General features: G+C 46.0%; 1 protein-coding gene and 1 long non-coding RNA gene across 4 annotated transcripts; one reads left to right on the top strand and one right to left on the bottom strand.

The window, feature by feature from the left end:
• Window positions 1-25: 25 nt before the first annotated feature.
• Window positions 26-10,918, bottom strand: glmna (glomulin, FKBP associated protein a). Of its 2 annotated transcripts, none has more exons than XM_046360325.1 (19): window positions 10,806-10,918; window positions 10,218-10,308; window positions 8,423-8,548; window positions 7,906-8,019; window positions 7,480-7,588; window positions 6,951-7,185; window positions 6,545-6,644; window positions 5,899-6,080; window positions 5,668-5,721; window positions 5,495-5,525; window positions 5,300-5,389; window positions 5,117-5,158; window positions 3,177-3,250; window positions 3,014-3,098; window positions 2,750-2,859; window positions 2,524-2,587; window positions 2,228-2,366; window positions 655-737; window positions 26-515 (listed from the first exon to the last, which is right to left on the bottom strand). In XM_046360325.1, the coding sequence occupies exons 2-19, from the start codon at window positions 10,254-10,256 to the stop codon at window positions 426-428; spliced, it is 1,767 nt and encodes a 588-aa protein (XP_046216281.1). In that variant the 5' UTR covers window positions 10,257-10,308; window positions 10,806-10,918; the 3' UTR covers window positions 26-425. The 2 variants fall into 2 exon arrangements, with proteins under 2 accessions (XP_046216281.1, XP_046216282.1); XM_046360326.1 differs by having other exon boundaries at window positions 6,545-6,641.
• Window positions 10,919-12,706: 1,788 nt separating this feature from the next.
• On the top strand, window positions 12,707-16,412 carry LOC124040996. 2 transcript variants are annotated; one of them, XR_006839834.1, is made up of 6 exons: window positions 12,707-12,856; window positions 13,119-13,172; window positions 13,275-13,362; window positions 13,523-13,550; window positions 13,798-14,782; window positions 15,198-16,412. It is a non-coding gene; the product is annotated as an uncharacterized LOC124040996 (long non-coding RNA). The 2 variants fall into 2 exon arrangements; XR_006839833.1 differs by lacking the exon at window positions 15,198-16,412 and having other exon boundaries at window positions 13,798-15,033.
• The last annotated feature ends 366 nt before the right edge of the window (window positions 16,413-16,778 follow it).

The raw sequence follows: 16,778 nt of genomic DNA, 5'->3' as shown, positions 1-16,778 counted from the left end.
GGAACTGATGAAGACATTTGCAAAGCATGGTTAGAAAGGCTAGAGTTTATTAACTGTAACAAAGATCTATCAACATGATTTAACTTAGTGGCATTTAAGTAAATAAATGGCCACGGCAGACATTTAAAACGATTAACTGCCATCGAGCATTTAGTCTGGTCGAGTTGAAGACTGAACATGCTTTATTACAAGTATTCAAGAAGCTGGTCTTGGTGTCATTATGCCTGAACCTGACATATTTGGTTAACGATGTCAGAATAAAACAATCACCACATTGTCAGAATCCAAAGGAAGTTCACCAGAAACAAGTGATCCAAAGTGCTTTGCTTAATGACCCAAATCGCTTATCTAGGCAACAGGGAGGGAGTCTCAATTATGAGGCCTCAATACAACACGGTGAAATTGTAACCCAAATCCACTGCTGCTCAGGGTTTCTCTTTCACTTCGATGATTTCCTCTATTCTCGCCAGGACACTCTCCATCATGTCAAACGAGTGCAGTGCTGAGTGCAGAACCTAGAATGACAAATGGCAAGCATGAGATTAAAAATACATGTACATACAAAGTAGGGAGAGATGTATAGATCATGCTAATTCTCAAATTACCCAAAGACAGACAATATTTTTTTATACAGATGTAATCTAAATGTTTTACCTGAAGCTGCATCTCTGGCGTCATGTTTGGCATCTTCTCGTTCCCGACTGTCAGAGAGCACACTGACTCCTGGGTCTGGGGCTCTGCTCAGACAAACAGAAGTTACTATCACATGAAGAAAACATGGATCGAAAGCCAATTCGTTCCCTAAGGAACCAAAATAGACACCACAGAAGTAATGTCGGCAAAAAAATAAATGTCCTCGCACTGCCAACTGCGTTTATTTTCAGCAAACTTAACGTGTAAATATTTGTATGAACATAAGTTAACTGAACAAGTTTCACAGACTTGGCTATGAGAAATTGAATGTGTCCCTGAACAAAAGGCCACCAGCTACATTAAGTACTGCAGTGCATCTCATTAACTGCACCAGATTTGCGGTGAAATGTTACCCTACTTTTCCACCAAGGCACCTGCAAGTTCCCGGACATGTCTGATGGGAATGGCCCTAGCCCTCACCTTCCGATCCAACAGGTCCCAGACGTGCTCAATGGGATTGAGATCCGGGCTCTTTGCTGGCCATGGCCGAACACTGACATTCCTGTCTTGCAGGAAATCACGCACAGAATGAGCAATATGGCTGGTGGCATTGTCATGCTGGAGTGTCATGTCAGAATGAGCCTGCAGGAAGGGTACCACATGAGGGAGGAGGATGTCTTCCCTGTAACGCACAGCTTTGAGATTGCCTGCGATGATGCTGTGACAAACCGCCCCAGGCCATGACGGACCCTCCACCTCCAAATTGATCCCGCTCCAAGGTACAGGCCTCGGTGTAACACTCATTCTTTCAACGATAAATGTGAATCTGACCATCACCCCTGGTGAGACAAAACCACAACTCGTCAGTGAAGAGCACGTTTTGCCAGTCCTGTCTGGTCCAGCGACGGTGGGTTTGTGCCCGTAGGAGAGGTTGTTGCCGGTGATGTCTGGTGAGGACCTGCCTTACAACAGGCCTACAAGCCCTCAGTCCAGCCTCTCTCAGCATATTGCAGACAGTCTGAGCACTGATGGAGGGATTGTGCGTTCCTGGTGTAACTCGGGCAGTTGTTTCCATCCTGTACCTGTCCCGCAGGTGTGATGTCCGAATGTACCGATCCTGTACAGGTGTTGTTACACGTGGTCTGCCACTGCGAGGACGATCAGCTGTCTGTCCAGTCTTCTTGTAGCGTCCCACAGTAAGGACATTGCAATTTATTGCCCTGGCCACATCTGCAGTCCTCATGCCTCCTTGCAGCATGCCTAAGGCACGTTCACGCAGATGAGCAGGGACCCTGGGCATCTTTCTTTTGGTGTTTTTCAGAGTCAGTAGAAAGGCTTCTTTAGTGTCCTAGTTTTCATAACTGTGACCTTAATTACCTACCATCTGTAAGGTGTTAATGTTTTAACAACCGTTCCACAGGTGCATGTTCATTCATTGTTTATGGTTCATTGAACAAGCATGGGAAACAGTGTTTAAACCCTTTACAATGAAGATCTGTGCAGTTATTTGGATTTTTAGGGACGTTTCTTTTTTTGCTGAGTTTAGGAAGTTATACCAGCTGGCACTAGACGAGACTAAGTGGTTGTGTCTCACCTTTAGCATTGGTCTTCTTGCTGTTGTCTTTGGTGTTCTGGAGCTCAGCCTCGTAGTGTGCTTTGGACATGTTCAACCCTGTGCGTAGTGGCTTCATGTAGTAGTCCTCAATCTTATACAGCTCAGTCCAGATCCCCGTCTGGACACCAGAGAATGATTAGTGTGTGCATTCAATTAACTCAAAGGCAATAGTGTAAACATCCTCACTATATCAAAATTTCACTTTTTGTGTTCATAAACATTGCATGCATCCCTTCTGCAATATGGATAAGTGTTGTGGTTGAGGCAGTAGCTACCTGGTTCCTCCACGCTTTGTCTCTGATGAGTAAATAGCGCAGCAGGTTCAGAGACTCCATCACCCTGTCAGAAAGACCAAGGCGTTGAGTCTCACTACACCCTACTACTGCTCACTGGGCTAAACTTGTTTGAATCGATCAATTATTGTTGTGAATATTGCCTGGAAGGTGGGTGGAAAACATTGCATCAATCAACTACTGGTAGTTGGGTGTGGAGTGGACTGACCTGTCCAGGTTCTGTAGGAGGTCGGTCTCAGGACCCTGGGGGAGACACAGCACCTGACGCAGGAGAGGGAACAGGTGTGCCCCCATGAACCACTCGTTACCCTTGTCCGGCTGACGAGGAAAGATATGTACATTTACATAGGTAATATAGCACCATTGGTAAAGGTATAGTTCACTTTTTTGAAGTTTTAGCCCAAAAATGTAAAATCATTTACATTTGCAATCCATGTAAATCTGAAAAGGCACAAAACCATGAGCACCGTACCTTAAAGGCAAAGTCAATCTGGTTTTTGATGTTCTTGATGATGTAGCCCTCTACTCCTGCATGGTGACTTGTCTTCAGCATGCACCTAAAATGACATGAAAAGTTATCAGAAAGATGTCAGAACAAAAGAGCGGCCATATTGTTCTACAGGGGTGAACTTAACTGGAAGAATTTGTATTTGGCTTCCGTGTCAAATTTATCGATGCTCAACTGCAGTACTTTTAGTCCTTTAATTCTCTGTGAACAGAAAATAACATTTGACCCGCTAATGTTAGTAATACAGTGGGGCAAAAAAAGTATTTAGCCACCAATTGTGCAAGTTCTCTCACTTAAAAAGATGAGAGAGGCCTGTAATTTTCATCATAGGTACACTTCAACTATGACAGACAAAATGAGAAGAAAGATAATCCAGAAAATCACATTGTAGGATTTTTTATAATAATATATAATAATATAATAATAATATATGCCATTTAGCAGACGCTTTTATCCAAAGCGACTTAGTCATGTGTGCATACATTCTACGTATGGGTGGTCCCGGGGATCGAACCCACTACCCTGGCGTTACAAGCGCCATGCTTTATGAATGTACTTGCAAATTATGGTGGAAAATAAGTATTTGGTCAATAACAAAGGTTTATCTCAATACTTTGTTATATACTCTTTGTTGGCAATGACAGAGGTCAAACGTTATCTGTAAGTCTTCACAAGGTTTTCACACACTGTTGCTGGTATTTTGGCCCATTCCTCCATGCAGATCTCCTCTAGAGCAGTGATGTTTTGGGGCTGTTGCTGGGCAACACGGACTTTCAACTCCCTCCAAAGGTTTTCTATGGGGTTGAGATCTGGAGACTTTCAAGGTCCTGGAGTGGCCTAGCCATGCTTCTTACGAAGCCACTCCTTCGTTGCCCGGGCGGTGTGTTTGGGATCATTGTCATGCTGAAAGACCCAGACACGTTTCATCTTCAATGCCCTTGCTGATGGAAGGAGGTTGTCACTCAAAATCTCACGATATATGGCCACATTCATTCTTTCCTTTACACGGATCAGTCGTCCTGGTCCCTTTGCAGAAAAACAGCCCCAAAGCATGATGTTTCCACCCCCATGCTTCACAGTAGGTATGGTGTTCTTTGGATGCAACTCAGCATTCTTTGTCCTCCAAACACGACGAGTTGAGTTTTTACCAAAAAGTTATATTTTGGTTTCATCTGACCATATGACATTCTTCCAATCTTCTTCTGGATCATCCAAATGCTCTCTAGCAAACTTCAGACGGGCCTGGACATGTACTGGCTTAAGCAGGGGGACACGTCTGGCACTGCAGGATTTGAGTCCCTGGCGGCGTAGTGTGTTACTGATGGTAGGCTTTGTTACTTTGGTCCCAGCTCTCTGCAGGTCATTCACTAGGTCCCCCAGTGTGGTTCTAGGATTTTTGCTCACCGTTCTTGTGATCATTTTGACCCCACGGGGTGAGATCTTGCGTGTAGCCCCAGATTGAGGGAGATTATCAGTGGTCTTGTATGTCTTCCAATTCCTAATAATTGCTCCCACAGTTGATTTCTTCAAACCAAGCTGCTTACCTATTGCAGATTCAGTATTCCCAGCCTGGTGCAGGTCTACAATTTTGTTTCTGGTGTCCTTTGACAGATCTTTGGTCTTGGCCATAGTGGAGTTTGGAGTGTGACTGTTTGAGGTTGTGGACAGGTGTCTTTTATACCGATAACAAGTTCAAACAGGTGCCATTAAATACAGGTTACGAGTGGAGGACAGAGGAGCCTCTTAAAGAAGAAGTTACAGGTCTGTGAGAGCCAGAAATCTTGCTTGTTTGTAGGTGACCAAATACTTATTTTCCTTCATAATTTGCAAACAAATTCATTTAAAAAATCCTACAATGTGATTTTCTGGATGTTTTTTTCTCATTTTGTCTGTCATAGTTGAAGTGTACCTATGATGAAAATGACAGGGCTCTCATCTTTTTAAGTGGGAGAACTTGCACAATTGGTGGCTGACTAAATACTTTTTTGCCCCACTGTATATATATGTGTTATAAATCCAACCTCCAGAGGACAAAGTAGTCATAGTATATGTATACAGGTTACTTACCAAATGCTGAATTGGACACAATGTCATGACTTTCACCAAGTTCTAAAATGTAAAGGAAGGATAAAATGTCATTCTGATTCACACAGCGAGATGGGATGAAGCAATTCCTCTCTACTGACTGATAAAACACAAACTATCGCAAGTATTTGCGGCATTACATCAATATTGGATGTTTTGTTTTACCTGAGGGACACTGAAGAAAGATTTGAGCTCCATTAGCTGGACTGGGAGACTGTTGTCCTCAACCCTAACCAGGCTCTTTTCATACAGGTCCTTAGCAAAGGACAAACAAGCAATTAAGAGTTGTAGAAGGTCAATGAGAAAGTGTTACATGTACAGAATTGCTAGTCTTCCGACTTTTAAACAGAGGATCCTTACCAGTCCTTTCTGCAGTCTGGATTCTTCCGTTCTGGGGGGGGGGGACCAAATATATTGTTTGGATTTAGACACAATCAAAACCAATTTTCAATACTTTACAGAAGTCTATAAAATGCTATACTTTGTCATTTACATCAATTGGAAAAGAAAGTCAAAAGTAAATGAATATGTACCTGCTCAAGAAGAGGTTGATGTATTCCATATTACACTGAAGAATAAACACTGAACTGAAAGAAGAAAAGAGTGTTAGGACAATCAATACTGTTTTAGCAATACATTAAGAGCCAACCAACCCCAATACCACCGAGGCATACAATACAAATTGAATAAAAAAACTTCTTAGCCAGATGCAACAGTACTTTCAGAGTAATATGAACTGAAAACACACAGTTTTTATTCCCTACCTGAAGACTGTGGGGAAAGTATCCATGGCAATGTGCTGTACGAACAGCAGGTAGGCCAGGCAGGCCAGAGACTCTTTGGGGTAGCACACCTCTTCCTCCAGGAACCCAGGCACCTCTCTCCTCCTCAGCAGGCTGTGAGACAGTAGGTCAGGGAGGGACTCCCCGATGTCTGACAGGATGCCCTGCAAAACACACACACACAGGAGGAGCAGGGTTAACCTAAGTATAGAGAAGAGAGGGTTAGCCCTTTATTAGTTAGTTACCCTTATACAGGATGAAGTTTCACCTAGCTGTATGAGAACTCAGGTAGCCTAGCGGTTAAGAGCATTGAGTCAGTAACCGAAAGGTCGCTGGATCGAATCCCCAAGCCGACTAGGTAAAGAAATCTGTTGATGTGACCTTGAGCAAGGCATTTAACTCTGATTGCTCCTGTAAGTCCAAAGTGTCTGCAAAATGACTAATGTAAACACTTAAATGGAAGTGAAATATAATCTTCATGAATAGTATAAAAAGAGCTAGCTTGTGCTGTATTAACAGTCTCCTATAGTCGTTGTCAATGCCCATAGGATTTAGATATACAACACAAACAGATCTGGAACCAGGCTAGCTCTAGGAGCAATGGTCACAATCTGAGCAGGCATCTTACCAGAATCTCTGTGGCAAAGTTCCTGAGGGGAGATTCTGCTAGGGTTTCAGGATCCTTCAGCTGCACCTCCAGAAGAGGCTCACAAAGACTCTTCATACTGCTAGGGTGACAACACACACACACACACTCTATACACATGTTATAGACACACTCTATTCATGCACCTAGACACTTAATGCACCGTACTTAAACGTTAGAGCTCGGAGCCAAAGAATTTCGCTGTACCCTGCAATCACACCTGCAACCCTGTACATGCGACTATTAAACAATCAGAATCCAATTCTCATCTGCTAAGCTACAGTATGATGGTGTATTGTATCTGTCCCTATGTAAAAAAATATATATATATATATAAAAGAATACACATGCTAACTCAATAGCTCCCCAATAAAACATGTAGACCTACAACTTGAGCAGCTCAGTCCTCAGCTCATCCTCTTTGGGCGTCCTGCTCTGCTTGGCCTCCTCCACGAAGGGCCTGACAAAGACCAGCAGGGCCGAGCAGCAGCGGCACAGGCTGAACACGTCGTCCTCCTCCTGCTCCTTGGTCTGGGGCACGGGCAGCCTGGCCACCTGGTCCAGCAGAGTGGAGAGAGCCATGCCCACTGAGGAGGCCTTCCGGCTGCCCAGCCGCAACAACACTGAGGGGGAGGGTGGAGAGGTGGGGACAGTAAGGGAGAGGTTCAGTGTGGGGAAAAGGGTGGGAGTAGACAGGGAAATGTGAGTAGGGGCAAAGGGCATTAGGGTGGGAGTAGAGGAAGTGGGTGGGAAGGTGGTAAGAGAGTGGATAGGTGATAAGGGGTGTGTAGATTGAGAGAGTGGTAGCAGAGAGTAGGCATTAAGGCATGGGAAAGGGATACAGAAACTTCTTAATGGTCAAGAATGTGAAACAATATTGAGGGTTTTCCATTTAGCGGTGGAAAGGTGTTCCTCACCTTTCTGTAGTGGCTGCAGCAGGAGGATGACGGTCTCTGCGATGGAGTCAGGGTGAGCCTCCTCAACCTGCTCCAGCAAGCCAACCAGTAGCTCCTTGGGACTGCAAACCTGACCAATCACACACAAGAATATAGGGTTCCTTTTTCTGTGTCAATGCACTTCCGTGTCTGGACATGCAAACATGTAGCCTAATCTCAGATCTGTTTGTAATATCTTGCCAACTCCTATGGTGATCTGGGGCCAGACTAGCAAACATTTACATTTTATAACCAAAACAGCAATATGGCTACGTTTAGACAGGCAGCCCATTTCAATCAGATCAGCTCGGAAAAAGAGCTTATGTGAAAAGTTCTGATATGATTGGTCAAAACGCAGAGTATTAGACCTTTGTAATAACGTATAATAATTAGAACATGTCAACAGACCTCCAGCAGGTGTGTGAGGATGGCGAGGCAGTGAGGAAGATTATTTTCCTCCTTCTTCAGCAGAATCTGAACCAGAGGACCCAGCAGGTTCCAGCCCATACATCTCACTATGTTCTACAGAAAAACAATGGCAGAAGTAATATTACTTCACTATGTAATAACTAACATATACCATCATTATGACCCAGAGGTTTTCCTGGTCAGATCATGTGGTTAGGAAAACCTCAGGTTCCAACCATACATCCCTATAAAAGTACATATATAGGCTAATTTAAGAGAGAGAGCCTTTCAGCTGAGAAGCAGCACACCACATCCAAATGACCATCTGTTGATGTGCAAGGCACTTCACCCTAATTTGCTCCCTGGGCACCGTACTACTATGACTGACCCTGTAAAACAACACAACTCTTTTTCAACACATTTCACTGCACCTATCCAGTGTATATGTGATAATACAACTTGTATTTATTTTTTACTGTACACTTGGTATAGATGTCTGGTACAATCTTTAGTTCACCTTATTATCCTCATCTAGGACGATACTCAGAACCTGAGCACTCTCTCCATCCTCTAGACAGGTACGTCCAGCTATCTGGAACACAGAATAATCCTCAGTCGTATAGTTGTCATCCTGGATGGCTTGCTGCATGAGAAAGGGGTAGAGAAAAAGAGAGAGAGGGAAAGGGGGGTTGGTAAGTCTGTCCTTTACTAACCTTGTCCCCAAGCTACTGTGCACATGCTATACTAAGCATCTGAGCTTTGGGAGGACGTCTGGGTGAGCGAGACCAGCTTGGGGAGGATGCCTGGGTGAGCGAGACCAGCTTGGGGAAGACGTATGGTGAGCGAGACCAGCTTGGGAGGACATCTGGGTGAACGAGACCAGCTTGGGGAGGATGCCTGGGTGAGCGAGACCAGCTTGGGGAGGACGTCTGGGTGAACGAGACCAGCTTGGGGAGGACGTCTGGGTGAGCGAGACCAGCTTGGGGAAGACGTCTGGTGAGCGAGACCAGCTTGGGAGGACATCTGGTGAGCGAGACCCGCTTGGGGAGGACGTCTGGTGAGCGAGACCAGCTTGGGGAGGACGTCTGGGTGAGCGAGACCAGCTTGGGGAGGACGTCTGGTGAGCGAGACCAGCTTGGGGAGGACGTCTGGTGAGCGAGACCAGCTTGGGGAGGACGTCTGGTGAGCGAGACCAGCTTGGGGAGGACGTCTGGTGAGCGAGACCAGCTTGGGGAGGACGTCTGGTGAGCGAGACCAGCTTGGGGAGGACGTCTGGTGAGCGAGACCAGCTTGGGGAGGACGTCTGGTGAGCGAGACCAGCTTGGGGAGGACGTCTGGTGAGCGAGACCAGCTTGGGGAGGACGTCTGGTGAGCGAGACCAGCTTGGGGAGGACGTCTGGTGAGCGAGACCAGCTTGGGGAGGACGTCTGGTGAGCGAGACCAGCTTGGGGAGGACGTCTGGTGAGCGAGACCAGCTTGGGGAGGACGTCTGGTGAGCGAGACCAGCTTGGGGAGGACGTCTGGTGAGCGAGACCAGCTTGGGGAGGACGTCTGGTGAGCGAGACCAGCTTGGGGAGGACGTCTGGTGAGCGAGACCAGCTTGGGGAGGACGTCTGGTGAGCGAGACCAGCTTGGGGAGGACGTCTGGTGAGCGAGACCAGCTTGGGGAGGACGTCTGGTGAGCGAGACCAGCTTGGGGAGGACGTCTGGTGAGCGAGACCAGCTTGGGGAGGACGTCTGGTGAGCGAGACCAGCTTGGGGAGGACATCTGGTGAGCGAGACCAGCTTGGGGATGACGTCTGATGAGCGAGACCAGCTTGGGGATGACGTCTGTTGAGCGAGACAAGCTAGGGGAGGACGTCTGGTGAGCGAGACCAGCTTGGGGAGGACGTCTGGTGAGCGAGACCAGCTTGGGGATGACGTCTGGTGAGCGAGACCAGCTTGGGGAGGACGTCTGGTGAGCGAGACCAGCTTGGGGATGACGTCTGGTGAGCGAGACCAGCTTGGGGAGGACGTCTGGTGAGCGAGACCAGCTAGGGGAGGACGTCTGGTGAGCGAGACCAGCCATAACACAATGCTCTGGTGAACTCAGTTGTCATAGGACACGTGTCAAACTCATTCCATGCAGGGCTGAGTGTCTGTGTGTTGCTCCTCCCTTGTACTTGACTGATACATTAAGGTCACTAATTCATTTGGTACTCTCCTCGCCTGGTTGTCTAGGTCTTAATTGAAAGGAAAAAACAAAAACCAGCAGACACTAAGCCCTACATGGAATTTCACACCTCTGTCTTATGTGTACTCTTATAACTTACACATCTCTGGACGACATCACTCAGTTGTTCTAGAGCCATCCTCGTTGTCTCGGCTGTTCTCCAACAGAGGGTATCTCTTCACTAAACACTCCTGTGATGGGGAAAAAAATGTGTGTTCAGTAGTACGGGTTATTAAATAACACGTTTCGAATGCAGTCATCACAGTTTTGTTTTATGTATGAAACCGTGGCACACAAAACAGAGAGTCAAGGCAAAGTAGGACTATTTAGTATGCACCAGCTGATTTGCTGTGAGTGAGTGGCACACATAATGGATGTAACGTCAGCAATGTATCTTGGTTTATCTCCATCATTAGTGATTTAATAAAACTGTATTTTGTTTGTTTATGCTAGTGGCGTAGCTAGCCTAGTCTAAATCGCACATGAAATAAGCAAGAACGGAAGAGTCAAATCACTTCATTATTGTGGCTGCTTTGCCTTGAGGCGAGAAATCGAGGCAACAATAGACTCTAAGTGTAATTGTTTCATAAAGCTACATAGGATCTACAGCTTAATTTACACGATAAAGAATATAAGGCCATAGTTAAAGTATTAATCGGTTTAATTTATTAGAGGAATTGCTACTTACATGTCAATTATCTGAGACACTGTCAGTCGCGTGGATTCGGAAGTGTTTCTGCAGCGTTGACCCTGATGAATTGCCGTAGATGTAATACGTCACAGGTCAAAGTTGAAATTAGTACAAAACATTGGACCAGCATGAAGAAGGAGCAATGTAAAAGGTTTCGTTTTTATAAGGCATCATCAGACCGGTATTAATGTGTTTGGATATTGTTGGGTCTCTGTAGGTTCTCAAAAAGTAATGAAAATGGAGATATCAATCTTGCAGCTACAGTTGTGTTTACATATAGTTAGCTAACATGTTTCATAGCTAACCATACAACGTTAGCCTTTAATACTTAATTACAGTATAAGTTACAGCTAACTGTCTTATTACGTTCTGTCATGAGCACGGACACCTTATGTCACTTGTTCGACAGATGGGAAGAGTGTCAAAGCACAGACCTCTGCAGAGGAAGCAAGAATGTATCCCCCTGGAGAAGAGACCTCTGCAGAGGAAGCAAGAATGTATCCCCCCCTGGAGAAGAGACCTCTGCAGAGGAAGCAAGAATGTATCCCCCCCTGGAGAAGAGACCTCTGCAGAGGAAGCAAGAATGTATCCCCCCCTGGAGAAGAGACCTCTGCAGAGGAAGCAAGAATGTATCCCCCCCTGGAGAAGAGACCTCTGCAGAGGAAGCAAGAATGTATCCCCCCTGAGAAGAGACCTCTGCAGAGGAAGCAAGAATGTATCCCCCCTGGAGAAGAGACCTCTGCAGAGGAAGCAAGAATGTATCCCCCTGGAGAAGAGACCTCTGCAGAGGAAGCAAAGAATGTATCCCCCCTGGAGAAGAGACCTTTCTATCAGAGGAAGCAAGAATGTATCCCCCCTGGAGAAGAGACTCTGCAGAGGAAGCAAGAATGTATCCCCCCTGGAGAAGAGATCTGCAGAGGAAGCAAGAATGTATCCCCCCTGGAGAAGAGACCTCTGCAGAGGAAGCAAGAATGTATCCCCCTGGAGAAGAGACCTCTGCAGAGGAAGCAAGAATGTATCCCCCTGGAGAAGAGACCTCTGCAGAGGAAGCAAGAATGTATCCCCCTGGAGAAGAGACCTCTGCAGAGGAAGCAAGAATGTATCCCCCCTGGAGAAGAGACCTCTGCAGAGGAAGCAAGAATGTATCCCCCTGGAGAAGAGACTCTGCAGAGGAAGCAAGAATGTATCCCCCTGGACCTAGTCCTTCTGCAGAGGAAGCAAGAATGTATCCCCCTGGAGAAGAGACCCTGCAGAGGAAGCAAGAATGTATTGGAGAAGAGACCTCTGCAGAGGAAGCAAGAAGAGACCTCTGCAGAGGAAAGAATGTATCCCCCTGGAGAAGAGACCTCTGCAGAGGAAGCAAGAATGTATCCCCCCCCTGGAGAAGAGACCTCTGCAGAGGAAGCAAGAATGTATCCCCCTGGAGAAGAGACCTCTGCAGAGGAAGCAAGAATGTATCCCCCCTGGAGAAGAGACCTCTGCAGAGGAAGCAAGAATGTATCCCCCTGGAGAAGAGACCTCTGCAGAGGAAGCAAGAATGTATCCCCCTGGAGAAGAGACCTCTGCAGAGGAAGCAAGAATGTATCCCCCTGGAGAAGAGACCTCTGCAGAGGAAGCAAGAATGTATCCCCCCCCCTGGAGAAGAGACCTCTGCAGAGGAAGCAAGAATGTATCCCCCTGGAGAAGAGACCTCTGCAGAGGAATTGATAAGAATGTATCCCCCTGGTGAAGAGACCTCTGCAGAGGAAGCAAGAATGTATCCCCCTGGAGAAGAGACCTCTGCAGAGGAAGCAGAATGTATCCCCCTGGAGAAGAACCTCTGCAGAGGAAGCAAGAATGTATCCCCCTGGAGAAGAGACCTCTGCAGAGGAAGCAAGAATGTATCCCCCTGGAGAAGAGATCTGCAGAGGAAGCAAGAATGTATCCCCCTGGAGAAGAGACCTCTGCAGAGGAAGCAAGAATGTATCCCCCCCCTGGAGAAGAGACCTCTGCAGGTGGTGGAGTGTCTCTTGGAGGATAGCGTACTGGAGGACTTCCTGGTTGACTGTGTGAGTACCATAAAGATTGAGGTCTACAAATACACTGATCCAAATACAAGATTGCTCTTTTTATCTGTGGTTGGTGGCTAAGATGGTGACATGCGGATTTGGAAAGGTTCCACTTTTGAGTATTAGAAGAGGATCTATGACCTCATGGAAAGATTTTACAGTTTCTGTCAATAGATATCAGTTGATCGAGGAGCACCACATCGCTATTTCAGGTAGTGTGGGGTATCTGTCATGTATTCATGATGTTGTCCTTGATTTTCAGGAAAGCTTGATCACTTCTGCCAATTACAAAGTCAATGACATTACAGAACGCAAGGTCAGTGTACAGAATCAGATATTCTGTTGTGTTATGAAAGGCACCATTGAAGAACGTGACTCATGTAAGACTGAAACAATGCCCTTTTCGTCTCTGACCTAGTCCTTCTGCAGTAATTCTGCTACAAAGCCTCCAAGTCATTTGAGCTGCAGATTTCAAAGAGCCCTCTATGATTGAGGCAGCACAAGAGGTAATTATGTTCCGTTTCACTTTACATTGAGTCATGGTTAACCGCAGATATAGCCGTGCTCAGGTAGGCCGCCATTTTCCTATAGGTCCAGATATGACCAAAATGTTGACTCTCCTCCTCTTATGACCATGTTTTTCCTCTTTTTGCTTGCAACCCCCAGATGTAAACTTAATGAATAAAAGAGATTGGTATGTACATTCTTTTTTTTTTTTTTACAATTTCATATAGTCTCAATTAATTGATAAGATGTGTAGCTGTCATTCAACTGATTTATAAGGGATGGAGGGATGGATCCATTTATCAATCATTACAGCATAATAATTAAATAATTCACAGACTGTATACATCAAATTAAATTATAGATCCATTGATTTATTGATTGATTGGTGGCTTGACTGACTGACTTCCCCCCTGATTCCCTCTGTCTGTCTGTAGCGGTAGCACTGGAGAGGAAGAGAGGCTGACTGGGGTGTTTCAGAGGAGGATGTGAGGAACCTTCCCCTGTACTCTGTGGCCCCAGAGAACCCCAGATGATCCCGTACAGCCGGTCACAGCGACACAGAACAGCACTTTGTTTCCAGCGTAGTCTCCCAGCAACAGGGACCCAGGGTGCGCTGGGGCAGTCTGCCCAAGCACACCAATGAAGGGGAGGGGAGAGAACGAGAAAAGGGAGAGAAGGTCGGGAGGGAAGGACACAAAGATGCCAAAACAAACAAACAAGGCTGAAGCCAAGAAGGAAGGAGAATACAGAAGAATCACAGAAAGAACCAACAAAGACAATCAATGACATAGATGGACCCCAACAACACACAACAGATACAAACCACCCCAGTAAGCAGCAGCCTTTCCTGGAAGAGAGAGGCTCACCAGAGGGCCGGTCTATGGAGGATGTCGCAGCACTACTGAGCCAAGTCACAATGCAGGATAGAGATCCAGTCACGGTTACATCTTCTGTACTAACAACCGTCAACACAATGCAGTGTACAGAATCAAGATCCAGCTCCAACCCCCAACCCTCAGTGGGACTCAACCCCAGCACAGCCCACCCAGCCGGGCCTCAGGATCACCCAGTTGGGCATGAGCAGGAGGGGGACCCAGGGGCTCCTCAAGGGCCACGAAACTACTCCAAAACCTGGCTCGGTCTGACTGAACCTTCTAGAAGTCCTATGGAGTTCCTTTGACGAATGGTGGACTGAGGAGACTATGAAGTTCCTATATGGCCCAGACCACTTTAATAAAACAACAGTAGAAACGAAGAAGAAAAAAGAGGAGAAGAAGAAGAACTGGATGAAGATAACCTGGAGGATGTTGTAGAAGGGGTTGGGGATGGAGGGGACGGCGGGTCCCCAGAGGGTCAGGGAGTTCTACAAAGGGGAGGAAGCCCACTGGGTGTCAGGAAAACAGGCCCTGAGACTCAGAGGTGAGTGGGGGATAAGTGTAGTGTAGTAACTGTCAGTGTCCAGATGGGGGCACTATATATAAGCATTGGAGATGTTAAGCGTGATGATGATGGTCTTGTTTTTGAAGTTGGCTTTTACCATGAAGATGTTTTTTTTATGTCTCACCTCACTTCTTTCTCTCACTCTGTGTCTCCTCTCCTTTCCCATCTACGCTCTCTCTCCTTCTTTCACGCTCTCTCTCCTTCTTTCACACTCTCTCTCCTTCTTTCACACTCTCTCTCCTTCTTTCACACTCTCTCTCCTTCTTTCACACTCTCTCTCCTTCTTTCACACTCTCTCTCCTTCTTTCACACTCTCTCTCCTTCTTTCACACTCTCTCTCCTTCTTTCACACTCTTTCTCTCATGCTCTCTCTCCACCCCCCCCACCCACCCAGGACCAGGGTGGTTGGTTGATTCCCATGCCTAGCACCTCATACAGAAACACATAACGGTTGAGAAGCTCACTAAAGGGTGTGTGTGTCTGTATGAAAATGCTGCTACGGTTTTATGCAATGGAAATGTGGTCACTGATGTGCTGATAGTTGACAACCAGCAATATTACAGAAGCATTGGTAAGTACTAGCTCGGTCTTGTTGAACTTCGCATCTCAGCAACTTAAGAGATTAAATAAAGTTCTGTGTATATGCGTGTGTATTTATATGTCCGGTTTTCCTCATCTTGGGAAACGTCTCACCATGACTGACATCTCCAGTGACCACAACAGCCTGGTCAGGACCTTCAGGTCAGTGCCAATGTCAACTCTGAGAGTTAAAGGGCCAATCCTTAATTGAAACAATAAAAAACAATAAAAGGATGGGCCTGGAGAAATGTAACTCTTCTCAAATTCATAGACAGAGCTATGGATGCAAGGCCTGAGCGTCCTAGATTAGAGTTTCAAGCATGATTTGAGGCAATACAGTGTTTGTTTATATTTGAAATCTAATTGTATTGGTCGCATACACATATTTAGCAGATGCTACTGAAGGTGTAGCTAAATGCTTGTTTACTAACATTGGAGTGAAACAAGCTTATATTTTGGGCTCTGATGGGGTATGACATTTGAACTTAGCTAATAAAGCAATTTAATAGTTATATTCTTCAAGAATCAATGGGTATGTATTGTTAATTTATAAGTCCAAAAATGGATGTATTACACTGCAGATTGCTGTTTCAACACACCATTTCCTACTACAGTGTCCAATAATGTCTGGTAGAGAAACTGGACATTTTACACTTTTGTTTCAGTCAATATTTACCTGGTCCCGTAGTCATAAACCATCTTATCTGAAGTGCTGATCTAGAATCAGTATTGGCTTTTTGATCATAGTGAATAAGATTACATGGACGGGAGACGAGGACACACATGATCCTAGATCAGAACTACTACTCTGAGACTATGAATACATGCTCTGGTATTTATGGAGAAGTTATGTGGTGACAAGGCTTCCACGAACTGAGTGAACTTTTCAGGGTAGCCCCAAACTGCCAGAGGTGAACTCTGTTCCTGTCATGGGCACTAAACTGGGCTGTGATTGGCTGATTGAGGTGCAGTCAACAGGAAGTAGTGATTGGCAGAGTGCTATTGACTTCCTGTAGCTCTGATTTAATAGCGAGGCACTTGAGTCACACCTTCAGCAAGAGGCCTGTTTCCAGGAAGTATCTGCTAGCTACTAAGGCCTGCTGGAACAGCAGCCAGACATTACACTGCAAACTGTCAAATAAACACCTATAATTGTTCAATCTATATGATGAGGTGTCTCTGATATGGTTGGACATTAGGCTAATATGATTTAGAGTTTTTCAGTGCCAAGTTGAAGCAAAGGACAGAGACTGTTGTGTTTTCTCTTTCATGGAAAATCTGCGATGTCTGGCCTGGTGGCAGTGCGATGTCAGGCCTGGTGGCAGTGCGATGTCTGGCCTGGTGGCAGTGCGATGTCAGGCCTGGTGGCAGTGCGTGCGTGCGTGCGTGCGTGTGT

This window comes from Oncorhynchus gorbuscha, linkage group LG08 (genome assembly GCF_021184085.1).
Source record: "Oncorhynchus gorbuscha isolate QuinsamMale2020 ecotype Even-year linkage group LG08, OgorEven_v1.0, whole genome shotgun sequence".
Classification (NCBI taxonomy): Eukaryota; Metazoa; Chordata; class Actinopteri; order Salmoniformes; family Salmonidae; genus Oncorhynchus; species Oncorhynchus gorbuscha.
Note: the sequence above shows the minus strand (reverse complement) of the source record. Positions and strands in the feature narration are given on the sequence as shown.